This window comes from Anomaloglossus baeobatrachus, chromosome 10, assembly GCF_048569485.1.
Source record: "Anomaloglossus baeobatrachus isolate aAnoBae1 chromosome 10, aAnoBae1.hap1, whole genome shotgun sequence".
NCBI classification, from domain to species: domain Eukaryota; kingdom Metazoa; phylum Chordata; class Amphibia; order Anura; family Aromobatidae; genus Anomaloglossus; species Anomaloglossus baeobatrachus.
Window position 1 is genome coordinate 2,684,156 of NC_134362.1, and position 23,652 is coordinate 2,707,807.

General features: G+C 50.4%; 1 protein-coding gene across 1 annotated transcript in view; it reads left to right on the top strand.

Moving 5' to 3' along the window:
• Window positions 1–23,652, top strand: part of ABCC8 (ATP binding cassette subfamily C member 8) — a 186,393-nt gene that overhangs the window by 88,298 nt on the left and 74,443 nt on the right. The window contains exons 5-8 of the mRNA XM_075326474.1: window positions 1,473–1,715; window positions 11,793–11,981; window positions 12,196–12,360; window positions 13,443–13,598. Coding sequence (XP_075182589.1) covers window positions 1,473–1,715; window positions 11,793–11,981; window positions 12,196–12,360; window positions 13,443–13,598 — 753 coding nt within the window. The remainder of the gene's footprint in view (window positions 1–1,472; window positions 1,716–11,792; window positions 11,982–12,195; window positions 12,361–13,442; window positions 13,599–23,652) is intronic.

A 23,652-nucleotide genomic window follows, 5' to 3' on the forward strand; every position in this document is an offset into this window, starting at 1 on the left:
TTGTGTGACAGAACCTCGGTTTTAAGAGCAGAAAAATTCAAACTTTGAAAATTGTGAAAAATTGATTTTCGCCAAATTTCCGATATTTTGAAAAATGCAGAAAATATCGTCCTAAATTTCCCCCTAACATGAAGTCCAATATGTCACGAAAATAAATGTCCGAATCCCTGGGATCCGCTGACGCCGCAGAGATGTCACCTCATAACGGGACACCAATCACAACAACAGTCATGAAGCTGAAAACGGTTCAGGGGTTAAAAAAGCCCAAACAGTTCAGCTTGTAAAACTGCACAAGACCTCGTATAGCGGAGATACAAAGAAACCAAAATGTTCTGCTCCAACTATGAATGAACAAAAAATAACTGGAAAGGACCCAACCATCGGGGACACAGCGCAACAGTCCCAGATTTAGGGACGCCGTAGACGCCGGCACTCGTAGAATTCTATAAATAAAATCAGTTTATTGTTTGAGAGTACAGGCAAGAGTGGCAAAGAGCAGCAACAAAAGGGATGTAAAATATATATCCCTGGTAGAGAATCGACGCACGTCCAATCAGCCATCTGGGTAACTAGTTCTGACCAGTGCAGTCCTTTGTGTCCCGGATTTAGGTCTACACCCTGCAGTCCCAGGTGTCTGCTGAATGTTCCGGTCTCAGGTGACAAACAGTCCTGTGGTGTCCGGCTCTATAAGGTCTCAGCGTTTGGCTGCACAAACTACTCCCTGACCACCTCTGCTTGGAGTTAATAAATTTCCCTTTAGGACCCTGTGGAGTTTCTCACCCTTCAGCTGTTAATCATCAGTAGATCCCTTTGTGCCCTTATATACTCTCATCCCCCTGGATCTGCGCTGGTGGTGGACTTATAACCTATAGAAGCTCTGGATGCAAGCAGTCAGCTTGTATACATCTGAAGAAACATTGATATTGTTTGCTGTACTTCTTCCTGCATCATCTGTGGATTAGTTGTTTACTTTACCCCTGTGTGTGCTCCCTGTGTCTTCTGTAGAACTTAGTGGGGTTGACTAAGCGCTCATCCCACCCATTCCCTACCTTGGGCCTAGTTCTAGGGTCAGGTATTCCGGCTTGGCGTATAGGTGTAGAAACTATCTAGAGTGGTGAGGGATCCCAGGGGCCAGCAGTAGGTTGTCAGAGACCACCATCTTCCCTAGACACAAGGTTTCCCTTCCCTTTCACCGTTCACTTCCCCGTACCTAGCGTGACAGTTCCTCAATGTAGCAGCCCCCGATATCTCCTGCTGGGGTAAGAAGAAATGACAAATTGGTGTGGCTATAACAGTTGGGAGGTGCCTGTCGGGTGGGGGCATGAATCTGTAGAGTATTTGTGGGCACTGTATCGTGTGTGTGCAGTTTTTGTTGGGGTCTGGAGTTTGTGTGCTGGGAATGTCTAGGCCTCGTGCTTATATTATACATCATTTATATGAATTTGTGCCATTTTTTTTTTTTTACTCCTCAGAGATATGTATTTTATAAATGTCCAAAAGAAGTAAAGCCCCCGGAGGACCTGCAGGATCTGGGTGTGCGTTTCCTCCAGCCCTTTGTCAACCTCCTCTCAAAGTCTACGTACTGGTGGATGAACACCTTCATTAAGACGGCTCACAAGAAGCCCATCGACCTTAAGGCAATAGGAAAACTGCCCATAGCTATGAGGGCTGTAACCAACTACGTCCTCCTCAATCGGGCCTTCCAGACACAAAAGGTGATGTATCCACGCCGGATAGTACAGTAACAGTCACCGTGGGGGTCAAGTACTCCTCATCATTGAAATTTCAACTCCAAGAAAAAAAAGTAGTGGAATGAAGGAAATCCCAGGACTGAGACGTCTCTGATCTTAAAATAATGGAAATATCACAACCTCTGTGTTTCTCCTGTCTGGAGTTTGAGCCCCATGCAAAAATCCCGGCACCTCCATCCACCACTGCTTCCACTGAGGTTATTAATGGGCGTCTGAGGAAGGTTCTGCTGCTGACTGCATTTGTACAAATAATCAGGATCATCAGGAGACGCTGCAGCTACAGGAGACCCGTCCAGAGACGCTGCAGCTACAGGAGACCCGTCCGGAGACGCTGCAGCTACAGGAGACCCGTCCGGAGACGCTGCAGCTACAGGAGACCCGTCCGGAGACGCTGCAGCTACAGGAGACCCGTCCGGAGACGCTGCAGCTACAGGAGACACGTCCGGAAACGCTGCAGCTACGGGAGACACGTCCGGAGATCCTGTAGTTATGGAAGCAGGTTTAGGCTATACAACGACAGTGTATATGTACTGTCCCACTTCCTCCACCCAGCAGGGAATTACATGTATTTACCTCTGTGGCTGCCCAGCTCGTTCGCCTACTCCTTCTCTGGTCTCAGCGTTCTAGGTCTCCTGGCAACATCCTTACTGTGCACACATGTTGCCCGTCTTAAAAGGGCAGTATGTTCACTCTGAAGTGTTCCACAGCCTATGGCTGGGAGGCACTGGATATTTAAGGCACCTTCACCTGTAGGGAAGTGCCTGAGCAATTAGGTTTCTGGTGTGTCAGTTTATGCTAGAACTCCAGTCTGTTGCCTGCTTTCTGACAACCTGCTTGTGTTTGTTGCTCCAGTCCCTCAGTCAGTCTCCAGTTCTGACTACGTCCTGTCTATCCCTGTAACTGAACCAGACCTGCCTGCCTCCTGTACCTGCCCATCCAACCTGACTCGAGCGTACTCTGTCCAGTCAGCCTCCACTACCCGATCTGTCCTGCCTGCCCTCCACACCTGCGTCCCTGACCTGTGGGTTAGCTGCTGCAGTACCAGGGACTGTCCTGAAGTGGTACCTGCTCTGATGAAAGCCCGGTAGGCACGGTCTGTGGTGCAGTAGGTCCACACCGCTAGCTTTACAGGCCACACAAAGGCGGCTCACAGTAGTACAAGGAACATGCAGCCTGGCATTCTGGTGTAGGAAAATGGCTCCTGGGACGCTTTGGAGAAATGGCTGCACAATTGATTCCATCAAATCAATACAATACAGAGCTGTTAGTGCCACTGGACATTATATTCTCCACATACCATAATCCCAGGATTGTAGTGACGTTCCCTCCTGAAGGTCTCAAGACTACAGATGAGTGGACTCGCAGATAACCGGGACTGGCAGGTCCCTGTTTTTTTGTTGTTTTTTTTTTTTTTTTAAATCTTGATCCACTCCGGAATCCGATCCCCATATAAGTCTATGGGGATCACAATAAGGAGATTAAAAATGGTGGTAGAAGGGATAAGGAAATGGGAGCAAGTGCGCTGTAGTTACCAAGGCCCCGGCATGGCTGTACGCTGCTCCCGGGCCTCGCATTCACTTTATGGGCTGCTAATTGCTGCTCATCCGTATGCATTGTTTCCCCGCCCACAAGCGCCTGCGATTGGTTACAGCTCGATAAGCCCCCACACTGAGTGGCAGTGCGTCAGGTAACTTCAACCAATCACAGGCACCAGGACTGCCGGTGGGTGGGAAAAGCAGTGCAACTGAAGGAGCCCATACACTTTAGCATCTACTGTGAGCCTAGAATGTACGAGCTCCTTCCAGGTTAGTTGGTGTGAGCAGCTTGGTTGGTGGGCATTGCAAGGGGGGGGACTTCGCCCCCCTGCACTACTTATATCTGTGGGTCTCACCCCCAGACCACCGCTTCTATTACAAACAGCTCCATGCCCACGTGGACTTATCATGTTATTTAATAAAATAATGTTTATTGCGGCTGGAAACGTCGACCGGCATATTGAACACAACCCTATCATGTGAGGGGTCGTGTTGAAATAATGTCATACCTGGAAGGAGCCCGTACCCTCTAGCATCTACCGTCATTATCGTGGTATAAAAATAAATAAATAAAAAAATTGGTTCACCCCCCCCCCCCCCCGTATTCTAATACCCAGCACAGAAAGCCATGGCTACAGGCTGCAGCCGCTAAGCCCCATGCTTATCTTAGCTGTGCATCAAAATAAGAGGATCCGCATTTGACTTTTTTTTTTTATTTATTTAAATAATTTTAAAAAACGATGTGCGGTCCCCCCCAAATTTTGATAGCCAGCCAATATAAAGCCTGACAGATGGGGGCTGATATTCTCAGACTGGGGAGGTCCAACCTAAAAATATCAGCCTTTAGCCGCCCGGAATTATCGCATTCATTAGATGCGACAAGCCCGGCACTTTACTTGGCTCTTCCCAATTGTCCTGATGTGATGGCAATCAGGGTAATATAAGGGGTTAATAACAGCTCACAGCTGCTACTAAGTCCTACATTAGTAATGGGAGGTGTCTGAGACCCCCCATTATTAATCTGTAAGTGAAAGTAAACAAACAGAAGAAATGCTTTATTTGGAATAAAATACAAAAAACATCCTCTTTCACCCCTTTTTTTAAACCCCAAAACTCGCAACCACACGAGATTCCACGACGATTCCAGCTCTGCTACATCTTAGTCACAGCGAGCAGCCCTAGAGCATGACTGCTCACTGTGAGTGCAGACAGAGACTGAGTCACGCAATCAGCGGTGACATCACTCAGGTGATTTGCGGTCACAGCTGGAAGTTCCCACAATCCTCCACCTGTGACAGGTAACCTGACGTCAGGTGAACTCAGTAAAGTCAGTGACATCACCGGCATCTCGTGGCAGAAAAATGAAATACCGAAATTCACACTATATTCATGTACCCAATATATTCATGTACCCAATTTATACTTCCTGGCAGAAAACTGCAACAATACCATGGAATAAAACCTTCGGCAAAAACCGCATTAAAAAAGAGTAAAAAAAGAGGTTTTTTTGCCAGGAGGTGTAGATTGAGTGCAGGAATAAGATGTGATGTCATCACCAAATTTGCATCTCTTGGCCCAAAAATGCAAAAACGAAAAAAAAAAAACCTCAAAAAAACATTTTTTTTTTTTTTCTGCCTTGAGGTACAAATTTGGTGCTGAAATCTGGTACAGACAATTTCAGCAGCAAATGTGCACCTCCAGGCAGAAAAACCACAGCAAAAAAAGTGGCAAAAAAATGTGGGTTTTTTTTTTTTTTTGCCAGGACAGGAATATGGTGTAAACTTTTAGCACCAAATCTACATCTCTTGGCAACCCACCAAGTGGTTTTCTGCCAGGAGATGAAGGTCTCACCTGAGGTGTGGTCATTGACTTTACTGAGGTCACCCTTGGTGGAGGACCGTAGGAACTTCCAGCTGTGACCGCAAATCGCCTGAGTGACGTCACCGCTGATTGCACGGCTCAGTCTCTGTCTGCATTCTCAGATTGTGTGGATTACGTCAGACCTGCAGGGGTGTTTTAGGGTTAATAAAGTGGTGAAAGAGGGTGGCTTTTGTATTTTATTTAAAATAAAGGATTTTTTCTGTGTTAGTGTTTATTTACTTTCACTTACAGATTAGTAATGGGGGGGTCTCAGATGGCTCCCATCACTAATCTAGGGCTTAGTAGCAGCTGTGGGCTGTTATTAACCCCTGCTATTACCCTGATTGCCACCACACCAGGGCAACGGGAAGAGCCGGGTACAGCACTAAGCTAGTTGCATCTAATAGATGCAACAATCTTGGGTGGCTGCAGGCTGCTATTTTTAGGCTGTGGGTCGATCCAATAAGCATGGACCTCCCCAGCCTGAGAATACCAGCCCACAGCTGGCTTTCTCATGGCTGGGTATCAAAATTGGGGGGACCGCACGTTTTTTTAAAATTATTTATTAATAATTTAACAAAAACAAAGCCGCATACGGTTCCTCTTATTTCGATACACGGCCAAGATGAGCGCACGGCTGGGGCTGCAGCCTGTAGCTGTATGCTTTTATCTGTGCTGGGTGTCAGAATACGGGGGGACCCTATGCCAATTATTTTATTTATTTTTATAACTCGGTACTGACCCACATACAGCACCTGTCAGTGGTTGCAGGCAGACACGGTCACACAGGCTAGGGGTGCATCTGACTGCAACCAATTATAGATGCCAGGACGGCCGGTGAGCAGGAAAAGCAGTGCATTTGATATAAGCCTAATGCGCGACCTGGAAGCAGTGTTCCGCCATGACTAAGCTTTGGTACATATGAAGTGCTTGCTTTATTCTTATTTTCCCTTTATTTTTTTATTTTTTTTAATTTCTCGAGTGCCGGATCCGGATCAAACATTCGGAATCCCGAGCCCGGCACTCTAGTAACTTTAAAACCGGGTCCGCTCATCCCTACTCAAGACCTTATGCCACTGCTCTCAAAAAGCAATTATGGTGCAGAGCAGGACGGCAATGGAGGCTGCAATGCAGGTCTGTTCTCCAGCGATCAGTCCTGCTTATGTCTAGGATGCAATGATAACCAGAGATTGGTTTAGAGATCACGTGGACAATTCCATGAAGAGGCCTTCAAGAGGGAATATCACACTAATCCTACTCTCAGATTATGGTGGGGGACATAATGTCCGGTAGTCGGACCACTCTAGTCTTCATTTCAGGTGTTACTAACAGCTCGGCATTAGATTTTTTTTTAGTGGAACCAGTGTTACAGCCATTTCTCTAAAGTATCCCAGGAGCTGTTTTTCCACATGGGAACCTCAGGCTGCATGTCCCTCGCCCCACTGTAAGCTGACAGTATGGCCTAAACCTGCTTCCATGGCTGCAGCATCTTTGGACTTGTTTCCTGTGGCTGCAGCGTCTCCAGACTTGTCACCTATCGCTGCAGCGTGACCGGACTTGTCACCTATGGCTGCAGAGTCTCCGGACTTGTCTCCGTTAAACACATCGTGGATGTCATTTTCCGGTGATTACACAGGAGCTGCCAGTGGGGGATCCTGATGATTTGAACAAGCTCCTTTAGTAGCAGACACACTTCCTCAGACGCCCATTAATAACCGCAGCGATGGCAGCCGAGGCTGGAGGTGTCGGGATTTTTGCATGAGGCTCAGACTCCACATTGGAGGCATAGGAAGGTTTAGCAAGTAACGTAGTGGAGGTATGGGAGTAGCAGTCTGCACTGCTGTTAATTCAGGAGTCCAGGAAAGAAATGCTCAGCTTCATCAGGAGAGCCACATTAATAGATCCTCATCTTCTACTCCCATTCCTCCACCATGTTGTCTGCACGGGCGGGGGATCCCAGACAGCGAGCGCTGCAGCAGCTGCTCCACCTGTTATTGTCAGTTGTGGGTTTAAACCGAAATAGGTGAGCAGTTCCTATCTATTACCTTATGTTCTCTACTGGATAACACCCTATTGCGCTGTGTCTCACCTATTTCTCGAGGCTTTGTAAATGTCTCTATCCACTGCAGATCAGTAGCGTCTCCTTCCAGTGGTCTTTCAACCACCGTGTCCCCTTCCTGATGTTACAATTACAATACTGAGAAGCAAGTGAAGAAATTCTGGGGACGAAAAACCCTGGATGTGTCCTGCTTCCCCATCTAGCATCGAATCGGACGAGTCCCCCATGTTGCCCTGAATTCAGCTTGTCCCCAAGTAGCTCTGAATCAGACAAGTCCCCCATGTGGCTTTGCATCGCATGTGACACACACGTGGTCTTGCATCGGATGTGACCCTTTGGGGCTCTGAATCGGATGTGACCCTGGTGTGGCTCTGAATCAAATGTGCCTCTGAATCGGATGTGACACCCGTGTGGCTCTGAATTGGATTTGACGCCCGTCTGGTTCTGAATCGGATGCGACTCCGTTGTGGCTCTGAATCGGATGTGACTCCGGTGTGGCTCTGAATCGGATGTGACTCCGGTGTGGCTCTGAATCGGATGTGACCCCCCCCCCCCCATGTGGCTGTGAATCGGATGTGACCCCTGTGTGGCTGTGAATCGGATGTGACTCCGGTGTGGCTCTGAATCGGATGTGACTCCCGTGTGGCTGCAAATCGGATGTGACTCCGGTGTGGCTGTGAATCGGATGTGACCCCCGTGTGGCTGTGAATCGGATGTGACCCCCGTGTGGCTGTGAATCGCATGTGACCCCCGTGTGGCTGTGAATCGCATGTGACTTCGGTGTGGCTGTGAATCGCATGTGACTTCGGTGTGGCTGTGAATCAAATGTGAATCAGATGTGACCCTGGTGTGGCTGTGAGTCGGATGTGACCCCCCCCCCATGTGGCTGTTAATCGGATGTGACCCCTGTGTGGCTGTGAATCGGATGTGACTCCGGTGTGGCTCTGAATCGGATGTGGCTCCCGTGTGGCTGCAAATCGGATGTGACTCCGGTGTGGCTGTGAATCGGATGTGACCCCCGTGTGGCTGTGAATCGCATGTGACCCCCGTGTGGCTGTGAGTCGGATGTGACCCCCGTGTGGCTGTGAATCGCATGTGACCCCCATGTGGCTGTGGATCGTATGCGACTTCGGTGTGGATCGTATGCGACTTCGGTGTGGCTCTGAATCGGATGTGGCTGTGAATTGGATGTGACTCCAGTGTGGCTGTGAATCGGATGTGACTTCGGTGTGGCTGTGAATCGGATGTGACTCCGGTGTGGCTGTGAATCGGATGCGACTCCGGTGTGGCTGTGAATCGGATGCGACTCCGGTGTGGCTGTGAATCGGATGTGACTCCGGTGTGGCTGTGAATCGGATGTGACTCCTGTGTGGCTGTGAATCAGATGTGACTCTGGTGGGGCTGTGAATCGGATGTGACTCCGGTGTGGCTCTGAATCGGATGTGGCTCCGGTGTGGCTGTGAATCGGATGTGACTCCGGTGGGGCTGTGAATCGGATGTGACTCCGGTGTGGCTGTGAATGGGTTGTGACTCCGGTGTGGCTGTGGATCGGATGTGACTCCGGTGTGGCTGTGGATCGGATGTGACCCCTGTGTGGCTCTGAATCGGATGTGACCTCGGTGTGGCTGTGAATGGGATGTGACTCCGGTGTGGCTGTGAATTGGATGTGACTCCGGTGTGGCTGTGAATCGGATGTGACCTCGGTGTGGCTGTGAATCGTATGTGACTCCGGTGTGGCTGTGAATCGGATGTGACTCCGGTGTGGCCGTGGATCGGATGTGACTCCGGCGGTGTGGCCGTGAATCGGAAGTGACTCCGGTGTGGCCGTGAATCGGAAGTGACTCCGGTGTGGCCGTGAATCGGAAGTGACTCCGGTGTGGCCGTGAATCGGAAGTGACTCCGGTGTGGCCGTGAATCGGAAGTGACTCCGGTGTGGCCGTGAATCGGAAGTGACTCCGGTGTGGCCGTGAATCGGATGTGACTCCGGTGTGGCCGTGAATCGGATGTGACTCCGGTGTGGCCGTGAATCGGATGTGACTCCGGTGTGGCCGTGAATCGGATGTGACTCCGGTGTGGCTGTGAATCGGATGTGACTCCGGTGTGGCTGTGAATCGGATGTGACTCCGGTGTGGCTGTGAATCGGATGTGACTCCTGTGTGGCTGTGAATCGGATGTGACTCCGGTGTGGCTGTGAATGGGTTGTGACTCCGGTGTGGCTCTGAATCGGATGTGACTCCGGTGTGGCTCTGAATCGGATGTGGCTGTGAATCGGATGTGACCCCCGCGTGGCTGTGAATCGGATGTGACCCCCGCGTGGCTGTGAATCGGATGTGACCCCCGTGTGGCTGTGAATTGGATGTGACTCCGGTGTGGCTGTGGATCGGATGTGACTCCGGTGTGGCTGTGGATCGGATGTGACTCCGGTGTGGCTGTGGATGGAATGTGACTCCGGTGTGGCCGTGAATCGGAATGTGACTCCGGTGTGGCCGTGAATCGGAAGTGACTCCGGTGTGGCTGTGAATCGGATGTGACTCCGGTGTGGCTGTGAATCGGATGTGACTCCGGTGTGGCTGTGAATCGGATGTGACTCCGGTGTGGCTGTGAATTGGATGTGACTCCGGTGTGGCTGTGAATTGGATGTGACTCCGGTATGGCTGTGAATCGGATGTGACTCCGGTGTGGCTGTGAATCGGATGTGACTCCGGTGTGGCTGTGCATCGGATGTGACTCCGGTGTGGCTGTGAATCGGATGTGACTCCGGTGTGGCTGTGAATCGGATGTGACTCCGGTGTGGCTGTGCATCGGATGTGACTCCGGTGTGGCTGTGCATCGGATGTGACTCCGGTGTGGCTGTGCATCGGATGTGACTCAGGTGTGGCTGTGAATCGGATGTGACTCCGGTTTGACTCTGAATCGGATGTGGCTGTGAATGGGTTGTGACTCCGGTGTGGCTGTGAATCGGATGTGACTCCGGTGTGGCTGTGAATCGGATGTGACTCCGCTGTGGCTGTGAATCGGATGTGACTCCGCTGTGGCTTTGAATCGGATGTGACTCCGGTGTGGCTTTGAATCGGATGTGACTCCGGTGTGGCTGTGAATTGGATGTGACTCCGGTGTGGCTGTGAATCGGATGTGACTCCGGTGTGGCTGTGCATCGGATGTGACTCCGGTGTGGCTGTGCATCGGATGTGACTCCGGTGTGGCTGTGCATCGGATGTGACTCCGGTGTGGCTGTGCATCGGATGTGACTCCGGTGTGGCTGTGCATCGGATGTGACTCCGGTGTGGCTGTGCATCGGATGTGACTCCGGTGTGGCTGTGCATCGGATGTGACTCCGGTGTGGCTGTGAATCGGATGTGACTCAGGTGTGGCTGTGAATCGGATGTGGCTGTGAATGGGTTGTGACTCCGGTGTGGCTGTGAATCGGATGTGACTCAGGTGTGGCTGTGAATCGGATGTGGCTGTGAATCGGATGTGACTCCGGTGTGGCTGTGCATCGGATGTGACTCCGGTGTGGCTGTGCATCGGATGTGACTCCGGTGTGGCTGTGCATCGGATGTGACTCCGGTGTGGCTGTGCATCGGATGTGACTCCGGTGTGGCTGTGCATCGGATGTGACTCAGGTGTGGCTGTGAATCGGATGTGGCTGTGAATGGGTTGTGACTCCGGTGTGGCTCTGAATCGGATGTGGCTGTGAATCGGATGTGACTCCGGTGTGGCTGTGGATCGTATGTGACTCCGGTGTGGCCGTGAATCGGATGTGACTCCGGTGTGGCCGTGAATCGGATGTGACTCCGGTGTGGCTGTGAATCGGATGTGACTCTGGTGTGGCTGTGAATCGGATGTGACTCCGGTGTGGCTGTGAATCTGATGTTACTCCGGTGTGGCTGTGAATCGGATGTGACTCCGGTGTGACTCTGAATCGGATGTGGCTGTGAATGGGTTGTGACTCCGGTGTGGCTCTGAATCGGATGTGGTTGTGAATCGGATGTGACTCCGGTGTGGCTCTTTGTGTCTTTTCTTTTGCTCTGCATTAATCAGACTTATGGTGACTCTTATTACAGGGAAGAGTATCCGAAGATTGTTGTATTAAACACTTCAGCTCTTAGTTTTGGAGATCTCCGCTTTCTGTCAGTGACATCGTCGTCCTGGTCATACTAGTACAGCTGAGGGTTTGTTGCAGTGTGTTGGTCTAGCAGCCTCCGGGCTGATCGTAGAAGCATTGTAACAGAACCTCAGCTGTATGAGCCCAGATGCATGACTGCACAGACATATACAGACAGTATGTTCACTGCTCATGTATATGCAAATCCAGTCCATATGCAAGGAGTACAACCCCCCATATCCTCTCCCTGAAGAGTGGAGTCCATTGTCGAGGGTCTCTGGCAGCAATCACAGGCATAGGTCAGCAGAGACAATGGCAAAATGCAGTTATAGCCTGTAATTGCTGCCAGAGAGCCGCGACAATGGACTCCGCTCAGTGAGGGTGATGGTGGTTGTACTGCCTGCACTGAGAGGACATGATTGCAGCCTGATGTTTCCGTCTGCTGACATGAAGATGTTATATTGCTGCCCTCCTCCCCGCAGTGTAAGTCTTCCCCGTGTCCCCCCGGCTCCCGATCCATCTGGTGGGCCTTGTGCCACGCGTTCGGGAGACCCCTCATCCTCAGCAGCATCTTCCGGATCTTAGCTGACATGCTGGGCTTTGCGGGACCCCTCTGTGTGTCCGGGATCGTGCACAACCTCAGCCAAGATAACGAGACCGTCCACCCACGGGTAATGTCCCTGCATGAGACAGCCGTGCTATTGTCCTGTGTTGTCAGCCTGCCCCCTTGTCTGTGTGGGGGCCCCTTCCCTATTGTCTGTTTGTGCACCTCCTTCCCTCTTGTCTATGTGGGCGTCCATTGCCCTGTTGTTTGTGTGGGTGCCTGCTGTGCCCTTGTCTGTGCCCCTACTGTTCTCTGCCCCTCATTGCCCTCCACTACCACAGGCAGAGTTTTTCGGGGTTTCCTTCATCTCATCACATGAGTTTCTGGAGAACGCTTATGTCCTGGCCGTGCTACTGTTCTTCGCCCTCCTGTTGCAGAGAACCTTCCTCCAGGCCTCGTATTATGTCGCCATAGAGACCGGGATCAACCTGCGCGGAGCAATACAGGTGAAGGAGGGCAGGGTTCTGCGGGAGCACGGGTGGTGGTGGGGATTGGAGGGAGCATGGGTGGTGGTGGGGTAATGGGTGATGGTGGGGATTGGAGGGAGCACGGGTGGTGGTGGGGTAATGGGTGATGGTGGGGATTGGAGGGAGCATGGGTGGTGGAGGGGTAATAGGTGATGGTGGGGATTGGAGGGAGCACGGGTGACGGGGGTCCAACGAAACATGGGTGGTGGTGGAGTAATGGGTGATGGTGGGGACTGGAGGGAGCATGGGTGGTGGTGGGGTAATGGGTGATGGTGGGGATTGGAGGGAGCATGGGTGGTGGTGGGGTAATGGGTGATGGTGGGGATTGGAGGGAGCATGGGTGGTGGTGGGGTAATGGGTGATGGTGGGGATTGGAGGGAGCATGGGTGGTGGTGGGGTAATGGGTGATGGTGGGGATTGGAGGGAGCACGGGTGGTGGTGGGGTAATGGGTGATGGTGGGGATTGGAGGGAGCATGGGTGGTGGAGGGGTAATAGGTGATGGTGGGGATTGGAGGGAGCACGGGTGACGGGGGTCCAACGAAACATGGGTGGTGGTGGAGTAATGGGTGATGGTGGGGACTGGAGGGAGCATGGGTGGTGGTGGGGTAATGGGTGATGGTGGGGATTGGAGGGAGCATGGGTGGTGTAGGGGTAATAGGTGATGGTGGGGATTGGAGGGAGCACGGGTGACGGGGGTCAACGAAACATGGGTGGTGGTGAAGTAATGGGTGATGGTGGGGACTGGAGAGAGCATGGGTGGTGGTGGGGTAATGGTGGGGATTGGATGAAGCATGGGTGATAGTGGGGGTCTGAGGGAGCACGGGTGATGGCGGGGTGGGGTAATGGGATGATGGAGCATTGGTTACTAGAGATGATCGCAGGGCCCCGGAGATCGGCGAACCACAATTACTGGAGATAATCGATCGCTCCCGTCGCTCTCCCCCCCCCCGTCTGGGCTCGCTCGCTACATATTCTGCTACACTGCATCTACTCCTTTCTGGCTGTGGGATGGTGGGAGTTGTAGTTGATTAACCCCTTCTTACTGATCATTTTTCCACAGACCAAAATCTACAATAAGATCATGCATCTGTCCACGTCCAACCTGTCCATGGGGGAGATGACGTCTGGCCAGATCTGTAACCTCGTGGCCATCGACACCAATCAGCTGATGTGGTTCTTCTTCCTGTGCCCGAACCTGTGGGCGATGCCGGTGCAGGTGCAGCCGTCTGTAGTGTCTCCTGGGGTCTGGGGGTTAGATAATGAATGACTTAGGACAGGGGTCTCAGTCTAATCCGGGTAAGTGGGATTGGAGGGAGCACGGGTGATGGGGGTCTGACGTAGAGAATATTTATTATTATATTAATATATTAATAATTATATAATATTATATTATTTAGACATAGAGAATATTGGGCTATGAGGTCGCCGTCTTTGTGACGCAAGATATTTTTTGTGATTTACATTTTTTTTCTATATGACTTTATTCATTTTTTTTATGATTTTTGGGCAGATTTTATTTTTTACTAGTTTACATAAATTATCTTTTTTGGGGGCAAAATATTTTTCTGTTATTTTTTCATAGTTTTTGAATTGATTTTTACCTTTTAAGATTGTTTTTACCTTTTTGTCCCCCTCAATTGGCCCCATACAGTAATATTGTTATCATCCTGTAATGTCACCGTCCAGTAATGATGTCCCTCATCCTGTGATAATGTCCCCGTCCAGTAATGATGTCCCTCATGCTGTGATAATGTCCCCATCCAGTAATGACGTCCCTCATCCTGTGATAATGTCTCCGTCCAGTAATGATGTCCCTCATCCTGTGATAATGTCCCCGTCCAGTAATGATGTCCCTCATGCTGTGATAATTGTCCCATCCAGTAATGATGTCCCTCATGCTGTGATAATGTCTTTGTCCAGTAATGACGTCCCTCATCCTGTGATAATGTCTCCGTCCAGTAATGATGTCCCTCATCCTGTGATAATGTCCCGTCCAGTAATGATGTCCCTCATCCTGTAATAATGTCTCCATCCAGTAATGATGTCCCTCATCCTGTGATAATGTCTCCGTCCAGTAATGACGTCCCTCATCCTGTGATAATGTCTCCGTCCAGTAATGATGTCCCTCATGCTGTGATAATTGTCCCATCCAGTAATGATGTCCCTCATCCTGTAATAATGTCTCCATCCAGTAATGATGTCCCTCATCCTGTGATAATGTATACGTCCAGTAATGATGTCCCTCATCCTGTGATAATGTCTCCGTCCAGTAATGACGTCCCTCATCCTGTGATAATGTATACGTCCAGTAATGATGTCCCTCATCCTGTGATAATTGTGCCATCCAGTAATGATGTCCCTCATCATGTAATAATGTCTCCGTCCAGTAATGGTGTCCCTCATCCTGTGATAATGTATACGTCCAGTAATGATGTCCCTCATCCTGTGATAATTGTCCCATCCAGTAATGATGTCCCTTATCCTGTAATAATGTCTCCATCCAGTAATGATGTCCCTCATCCTGTGATAATGTATACGTCCAGTAATGATGTCCCTCATCCTGTGATAATGTCTCCGTCCAGTAATGATGTCCATCATGCTGTGATAATTGTCCCATCCAGTAATGATGTCCCTCATCCTGTAATAATGTCTCCATCCAGTAATGATGTCCCTCATCATGTGATAATGTATACGTCCAGTAATGACGTCCCTCATCCTGTGATAATGTATACGTCCAGTAATGATGTCCCTCATCCTGTGATAATTGTCCCATCCAGTAATGATGTCCCTCATCATGTAATAATGTCTCCGTCCAGTAATGGTGTCCCTCATCCTGTGATAATGTATACGTCCAGTAATGATGTCCCTCATCCTGTGATAATTGTCCCATCCAGTAATGATGTCCCTCATCCTGTAATAATGTCTCCATCCAGTAATGATGTGCCTCATCCTGTGATAATTGTCCCATCCAGTAATGATGTCCCTCATCCTGTAATAATGTCTCCATCCAGTAATGATGTCCCTCATGCTGTGATAATGTCTCCGTCCAGTAATGACGTCTCTCATCCTGTGATAATGTCTCCGTCCAGTAATGATGTCCCTCATGCTGTGATAATTGTCCAATCAAGTAATGATGTCCCTCATCCTGTGATAATGTCTCCGTCCAGTCATGATGTCCCTCATCCTGTGATAATTGTCCCATCCAGTAATGATGTCCCTCATCCTGTGATAATGTATACGTCCAGTAATGATGTCCCTCATCCTGTGATAATGTCTCCGTCCAGTAATGACGTCCCTCATCCTGTGATAATGTATTCGTCCAGTAATGATGTCCCTCATCCTGTGATAATTGTCCCATCCAGTAATGATGTCCCTCATCATGTAATAATGTCTCCGTCCAGTAATGATGTCCCTCATCCTGTGATAATGTATACGTCCAGTAATGATGTCCCTCATCCTGTGAGAATTGTCCCATCCAGTAATGATGTCCCTCATCCTGTGATAATGTTTCCGTCCAGTAATGGTGTCCCTCATCCTGTGATAATGTATACGTCCAGTAATGATGTCCCTCATCCTGTGATAATGTCTCCGTCCAGTACTGGTGTCCCCTATCCTGTGATAATGTATACGTCCAGTAATGATGTCCCTCATCCTGTGATAATTGTCCCATCCAGTAATGATGTCCCTCATCCTGTGATAATGTCTCCGTCCAGTAATGATGTCCCTCATCCTGTGATAATGTCTCCGTCCAGTAATGGTGTCCCTCATCCTGTGATAATGTCTCCATCCAGTAATGATGTCCCTCATCCTGTGATAATTGTCCCATCCAGTAATGATGTCCCTCATCCTGTAATAATGTCTCCATCCAGTAATGGTGTCCCTCATGCTGTAATAATGTCTTCGTCCAGTAATGATGTCCCTCATCCTGTGATAATTGTCCGATCCAGTAATGATGTCCCTCATCCTGTAATAATGTCTCCGTCCAGTATTTGTGTCCCTCATCCTGTGATAATGTCTCCGTCCAGTAATGATGTCCCTCATCCTGTGATAATGTCTCCATCCAGTAATGATGTCCCTCATCCTGTGATAATGTCTCCGTCCCAGTAATGATGTCCCTCATCCTGTGATAATGTCTCCGTCCCAGTAATGATGTCCCTCATCCTGCGATAATGTCTCCGTCCAGTAATGATGTCCCTCATCCTGTGATAATGTCTCCATCCAGTAATGATGTCCCTCATCCTGTGATAATGTTTACGTCCAGTAATGATGTCCCTCATCCTGTGATAATGTCTCCGCCCCAGTAATGATGTCCCTCATCCTGTGATAATTGTCCCATCCAGTAATGATGTCCCTCATCCTGTAATAATGTCTCCATCCAGTAATGGTGTCCCTCATCCTGTGATAATGTGTCCATCCAGTAATGATGTCCCTCATCCTGTGATAATGTCTCCATCCAGTAATGATGTCCCTCATGCTGTGATAATGTCTCCGTCCCAGTAATAATGTCCCTCATCCTGTGATAATGTCTCCATCCAGTAATGATGTCCCTCATCCTGTAATAATGTCTCCGTCCAGTAATGGTGTCCCTCATCCTGTGATAATGTCTCCATCCAGTAATGATGTCCCTCATGCTGTGATAATGTCTCCGTCCCAGTAATAATGTCCCTCATCCTGTGATAATGTCTCCATCCAGTAATGATGTCCCTCATCCTGTAATAATGTCTCCGTCCAGTAATGGTGTCCCTCATCCTGTGATAATGTCTCCATCCAGTAATGATGTCCCTCATCCTGTGATAATTTATACGTCCAGTAATGATGTCCCTCATCCTGTGATAATGTCTCCATCCAGTAATGATGTCCCTCATCCTGTGATAATGTCTCAGTCCAGTAATGATGTCCCTCATCCTGTGATAATGGACCCCATCTTGTAGTAATGTCCTGGTCCCATCTTCTCTCCTGACCTCACTCCATCTGTGAACATTGTCCTGTCGGCTGTCGGCCTGTGATGGAGCAGAGGCTGCTATACACTGGATATGACAATTAGAGAACAATGTCTGATCACTCGCTTTTTCAGAAATAATATAATCTCCATGATCCAGTTATGTGTAGGGGGCGCACCGTGCCATTAGAGCAGGGTAAGGGGCGCACCGTGCCCCTAGAGCAGGGTAAGGGGCTCACCGTGCCCCTAGAGCAGGGTAAGGGGCTCACCGTGCCCCTAGAGCAGGGTAAGGGGCGCACCGTGCCCCTAGAGCAGGGTAAGGGGTGCACCGTGCCACTAGAGCAAGGTTTTTATAAAAGATCCAACGTTTATCAACATAAAATTTTTGCCCAAAATGTGATGCTGATAATTAGAGAGCAGCAATGACTGTAGCACAGAGAGAGATGATCAGTAAATGTTCTGCAGGTAACAGTCACAATCAGTAGGACGTGCACCGGCCGTCGCTGTGAATGACTTCAACACATCTGTGGCCACAGGACATCACTAGTCCCTCACACTGCTCTGGGGGGATTTTGGTCCACTCTTCTTCCAGTCTCTTCCACAGAACATCACTAGTCTCTCACACTGCTCTGGGGGGATTTTGGTCCACTCTTCTTCCAGTCTCTTCCACAGGACATCACTAGTCTCTCACACTGCTCTGGGGGCATTTTGGCCCACTCTTCTTCCAGTCTCTTCCACAGGACATCACTAGTCTCTCACACTGCTCTGGGGGGATTTTGGTCCACTCTTCTTCCAGTCTCTCCACAGGACATCACTAGTCTCTCACACTGCTCTGGGGGGATTTTGGTCCACTCTTCTTCCAGTCTCTTCCAAAGGACATCACTAGTCCCTCACACTGCTTTGGGGGGATTTTGGTCCACTCTTCCTCCAGTCTCTTCCACAGGACCTCACTAGTCCCTCACACTGCTCTGGGGGATTTTGGCCCACTCTTCCAGCCTCTTCCACAGGACATCACTAGTCTCTCACACTGCTCTGGGGGATTTTGGCCCACTCTTCCAGCCTCTTCCACAGGACATCACTAGTCCCTCACACTGCTCTGGGGGTTTTTGGCCCACTCTTCCAGCCTCTTCCACAGGACATCACTAGTCCCTCACACTGCTCTGGGGGGATTTTGGCCCACTCTTCCTCCAGTCTCTTCCACAGGACATCACTAGTCTCTCACACTGCTCTGGGGGGATTTTGGTCCACTCTTCTTCCAGTCTCTTCCACAGGACATCACTAGTCTCTCACACTGCTCTGGGGGGATTTTGGTCCACTCTTCTTCCAGTCTCTTCCACAGGACATCACTAGTCTCTCACACTGCTCTGGGGGGATTTTGGTCCACTCTTCTTCCAGTCTCTTCCACAGGACATCACTAGTCTCTCACACTGCTTTGGGGGGATTTTGGCCCACTCTTCTTCCAGTCTCTTCCACAGGACATCACTAGTCTCTCACACTGCTCTGGGGGGATTTTTGCCCACTCTTCCAGCCTCTTCCACAGGACATCACTAGCCTCTCACACTGCTCTGGGGGGATTTTTGCCCACTCTTCTTCCAGCCTCTTCCACAGGACATCACTAGTCTCTCACACTGCTCTGGGGGGATTTAGGTCCACTCTTCTTCCAGTCTCTTCCAAAGGACATCACTAGTCCCTCACACTGCTTTGGGGGGATTTTGGTCCACTCTTCCTCCAGTCTCTTCCACAGGACCTCACTAGTCCCTCACACTGCTCTGGGGGATTTTGGCCCACTCTTCCAGCCTCTTCCACAGGACATCACTAGTCTCTCACACTGCTCTGGGGGATTTTGGCCCACTCTTCCAGCCTCTTCCACAGGACATCACTAGTCCCTCACACTGCTCTGGGGGTTTTTGGCCCACTCTTCCAGCCTCTTCCACAGGACATCACTAGTCCCTCACACTGCTCTGGGGGGATTTTGGCCCACTCTTCCTCCAGTCTCTTCCACAGGACATCACTAGTCTCTCACACTGCTCTGGGGGGATTTTGGTCCACTCTTCTTCCAGTCTCTTCCACAGGACATCACTAGTCTCTCACACTGCTCTGGGGGGATTTTGGCCCACTCTTCTTCCAGTCTCTTCCACAGGACATCACTAGTCCCTCACACTGCTTTGGGGGGATTTTGGCCCACTCTTCTTCCAGTCTCTTCCACAGGACATCACTAGTCTCTCACACTGCTCTGGGGGCATTTTGGCCCACTCTTCTTCCAGTCTCTTCCACAGGACATCACTAGTCTCTCACACTGCTCTGGGGGGATTTTGGTCCACTCTTCTTCCAGTCTCTCCACAGGACATCACTAGTCTCTCACACTGCTCTGGGGGGATTTTGGTCCACTCTTCTTCCAGTCTCTTCCAAAGGACATCACTAGTCCCTCACACTGCTTTGGGGGGATTTTGGTCCACTCTTCCTCCAGTCTCTTCCACAGGACCTCACTAGTCCCTCACACTGCTCTGGGGGATTTTGGCCCACTCTTCCAGCCTCTTCCACAGGACATCACTAGTCTCTCACACTGCTCTGGGGGATTTTGGCCCACTCTTCCAGCCTCTTCCACAGGACATCACTAGTCCCTCACACTGCTCTGGGGGTTTTTGGCCCACTCTTCCAGCCTCTTCCACAGGACATCACTAGTCCCTCACACTGCTCTGGGGGGATTTTGGCCCACTCTTCCTCCAGTCTCTTCCACAGGACATCACTAGTCTCTCACACTGCTCTGGGGGGATTTTGGTCCACTCTTCTTCCAGTCTCTTCCACAGGACATCACTAGTCTCTCACACTGCTCTGGGGGGATTTTGGTCCACTCTTCTTCCAGTCTCTTCCACAGGACATCACTAGTCTCTCACACTGCTCTGGGGGGATTTTGGTCCACTCTTCTTCCAGTCTCTTCCACAGGACATCACTAGTCTCTCACACTGCTTTGGGGGGATTTTGGCCCACTCTTCTTCCAGTCTCTTCCACAGGACATCACTAGTCTCTCACACTGCTCTGGGGGGATTTTTGCCCACTCTTCCAGCCTCTTCCACAGGACATCACTAGCCTCTCACACTGCTCTGGGGGGATTTTTGCCCACTCTTCTTCCAGCCTCTTCCACAGGACATCACTAGTCTCTCACACTGCTCTGGGGGGATTTAGGTCCACTCTTCTTCCAGTGTCTTCCACAGGACATCACTAGTCCCTCACACTGCTCTGGGGGGATTTTTGCCCACTCTTCCAGCCTCTTCCACAGGACATCACTAGCCTCTCACACTGCTCTGGGGGGATTTTTGCCCACTTTTCTTCCAGCCTCTTCCACAGGACATCACTAGTCTCTCACACTGCTCTGGGGGGATTTAGGTCCACTCTTCTTCCAGTGTCTTCCACAGGACATCACTAGTCCCTCACACTCCTCGGGGAGGGGGGGGGGGGATTTTGGCCCACTCTTCTTCCAGTCTCTTCCACAGGACATCACTAGTCTCTCACACTGCTCTGGGGGGATTTTGGCCCACTCTTCCAGCCTCTTCCACAGGACATCACTAGTCTCTCACACTGCGCTGGAGGGATTTAGGTCCACTCTTCTTCCAGTCTCTTCCACAGGACATCACTAGTCTCTCACACTGCTCTGGGGGGATTTTGGCCCACTCTTCTTCCAGGCTTTTCCACAGGACATCACTAGTCTCTCACACTGCTCTGGGGGGATTTTGGCCCACTCTTCTTCCAGTCTCTTCCACAGGACATCACTAGTCTCTCACACTGCTCTAGGGGGATTTTGGCCCACTCTTCCAGCCTCTTCCACAGGACATCACTAGCCTCTCACACTGCTTTGGGGGGATTTTGGCCCACTCTTCTTCCAGTCTCTTCCACAGGACATCACTAGTCTCTCACACTGCTCTGGGGGGATTTTGGCCCACTCTTCTTCCAGTCTCTTCCACAGGACATCACTAGTCTCTCACACTGCTCTGGGGGGATTTTTGCCCACTCTTCCAGCCTCTTCCACAGGACATCACTAGCCTCTCACACTGCTTTGGGGGGATTTTGGCCCACTCTTCTTCCAGTCTCTTCCACAGGACATCACTAGTCTCTCACACTGCTCTGGGGGGATTTTGGCCCACTCTTCCAGCCTCTTCCACAGGACATCACTAGTCTCTCACACTGCGCTGGAGGGATTTAGGTCCACTCTTCTTCCAGTCTCTTCCACAGGACATCACTAGTCTCTCACACTGCTCTGGGGGGATTTTGGCCCACTCTTCTTCCAGGCTTTTCCACAGGACATCACTAGTCTCTCACACTGCTCTGGGGGGATTTTGGCCCACTCTTCTTCCAGTCTCTTCCACAGGACATCACTAGTCTCTCACACTGCTCTGGGGGGATTTTGGCCCACTCTTCTTCCAGTCTCTTCCACAGGACATCACTAGTCTCTCACACTGCTCTGGGGGGATTTTTGCCCACTCTTCCAGCCTCTTCCACAGGACATCACTAGCCTCTCACACTGCTCTGGGGGGATTTTGGCCCACTCTTCTTCCAGTCTCTTCCACAGGACATCACTAGTCCCTCACACTGCTTTGGGGGGATTTTGGCCCACTCTTCTTCCAGTCTCTTCCACAGGACATCACTAGCCTCTCACACTGCTTTGGGGGGATTTTGGCCCACTCTTCTTCCAGTCTCTTCCACAGGACATCACTAGTCTCTCACACTGCTCTGGGGGGATTTTGGCCCACTCTTCTTCCAGTCTCTTCCACAGGACATCACTAGTCCCTCACACTGCTTTGGGGGGATTTTGGTCCACTCTTTTTCCAGTCTCTTCCACAGGACATCACTAGTCTCTCACACTGCTCTGGGGGGATTTTGGCCCACTCTTCTTCCAGTCTCTTCCACAGGACATCACTAGTCTCTCACACTGCTCTGGGGGGATTTTGGCCCACTCTTCTTCCAGTCTCTTCCACAGGACATCACTAGTCTCTCACACTGCTCTGGGGGGATTTTGGCCCACTCTTCTTCCAGTCTCTTCCACAGGACATCACTAGTCCCTCACACTGCTCTGGGGGGATTTTGGCCCACTCTTCCAGTCTCTTCCACAGGACATCACTAGTCTCTCACACTGCTCTGGGGGGATTTTGGCCCACTCTTCTTCCAGGCTTTTCCACAGGACATCACTAGTCTCTCACACTGCTCTGGGGGGATTTTGGCCCACTCTTCTTCCAGTCTCTTCCACAGGACATCACTAGTCTCTCACACTGCTCTGGGGGGATTTTGGCCCACTCTTCCAGCCTCTTCCACAGGACATCACTAGCCTCTCACACTGCTTTGGGGGGATTTTGGCCCACTCTTCCTCCAGTCTCTTCCACAGGACATCACTAGTCTCTCACACTGCTCTGGGGGGATTTTGGCCCACTCTTCTTCCAGGCTTTTCCACAGGACATCACTAGTCTCTCACACTGCTCTGGGGGGATTTTGGCCCACTCTTCCAGCCTCTTCCACAGGACATCACTAGTCTCTCACACTGCTCTGGGGGGATTTTGGTCCACTCTTCTTCCAGTCTCTTCCACAGGACATCACCAGTCTCACACTGCTCTGGGGGGATTTTGGCCCACTCTTCTTCCAGTCTCTTCCACAGTTCTTTGACTGAGGATTTCTTGGTCATAACTTTGTCACCAAGGATTTTCTAGAGGTTTCTATTGGGTTTAGATCAGGACTCTGGGCTGTGGCTATTTCATTGTTTCCAGGATCGGCTTCCCCTGTTTTGCTGTGTGACAGGGGGCATTGTCCTGTATGAAAAGTGCTGGCTGATTGAGTGATGGACACAAGTAAGGAGCTGCGTGTTGTGAAGAAGGCTCTGATCCACACTTGTATTCACTCTGCCATGTAGCTGTATGAGAGGTCCAACTCCTGCTGCAGAAAACATTCCACAAACTGTGACTCTTCCTCCACCGCCTTTCACTGGCTTTTTAACACACTTTGGGTTCAGTTGTTCCCCAGTTTGTTCATGCACATAATGTTTCCCATCAGACCGAAACAAATTAAACTTACTTTCATCAGTAAAATGACCTGTGGACACTTCTCCTCTGTCCACACAACATGCGTCTAGCCTTGTGATTCTTTCTGCTAATGAGAGGTTTGGTCACTGCAGAGTTGGCTTTCAGTCCAAATGCTCTTACACGTCGTGACATTAGATAATGAGACAGATCCTTACCCTGTTCAGTGCTGAACTGGCGAGCAATTCCAGCTGCAGTGTGGGAACGATTACCCATGGAGAATCTCCGCATTATCCTGTCCTCTCTTGTATTTGTCTTTAAAGGGCGACCAG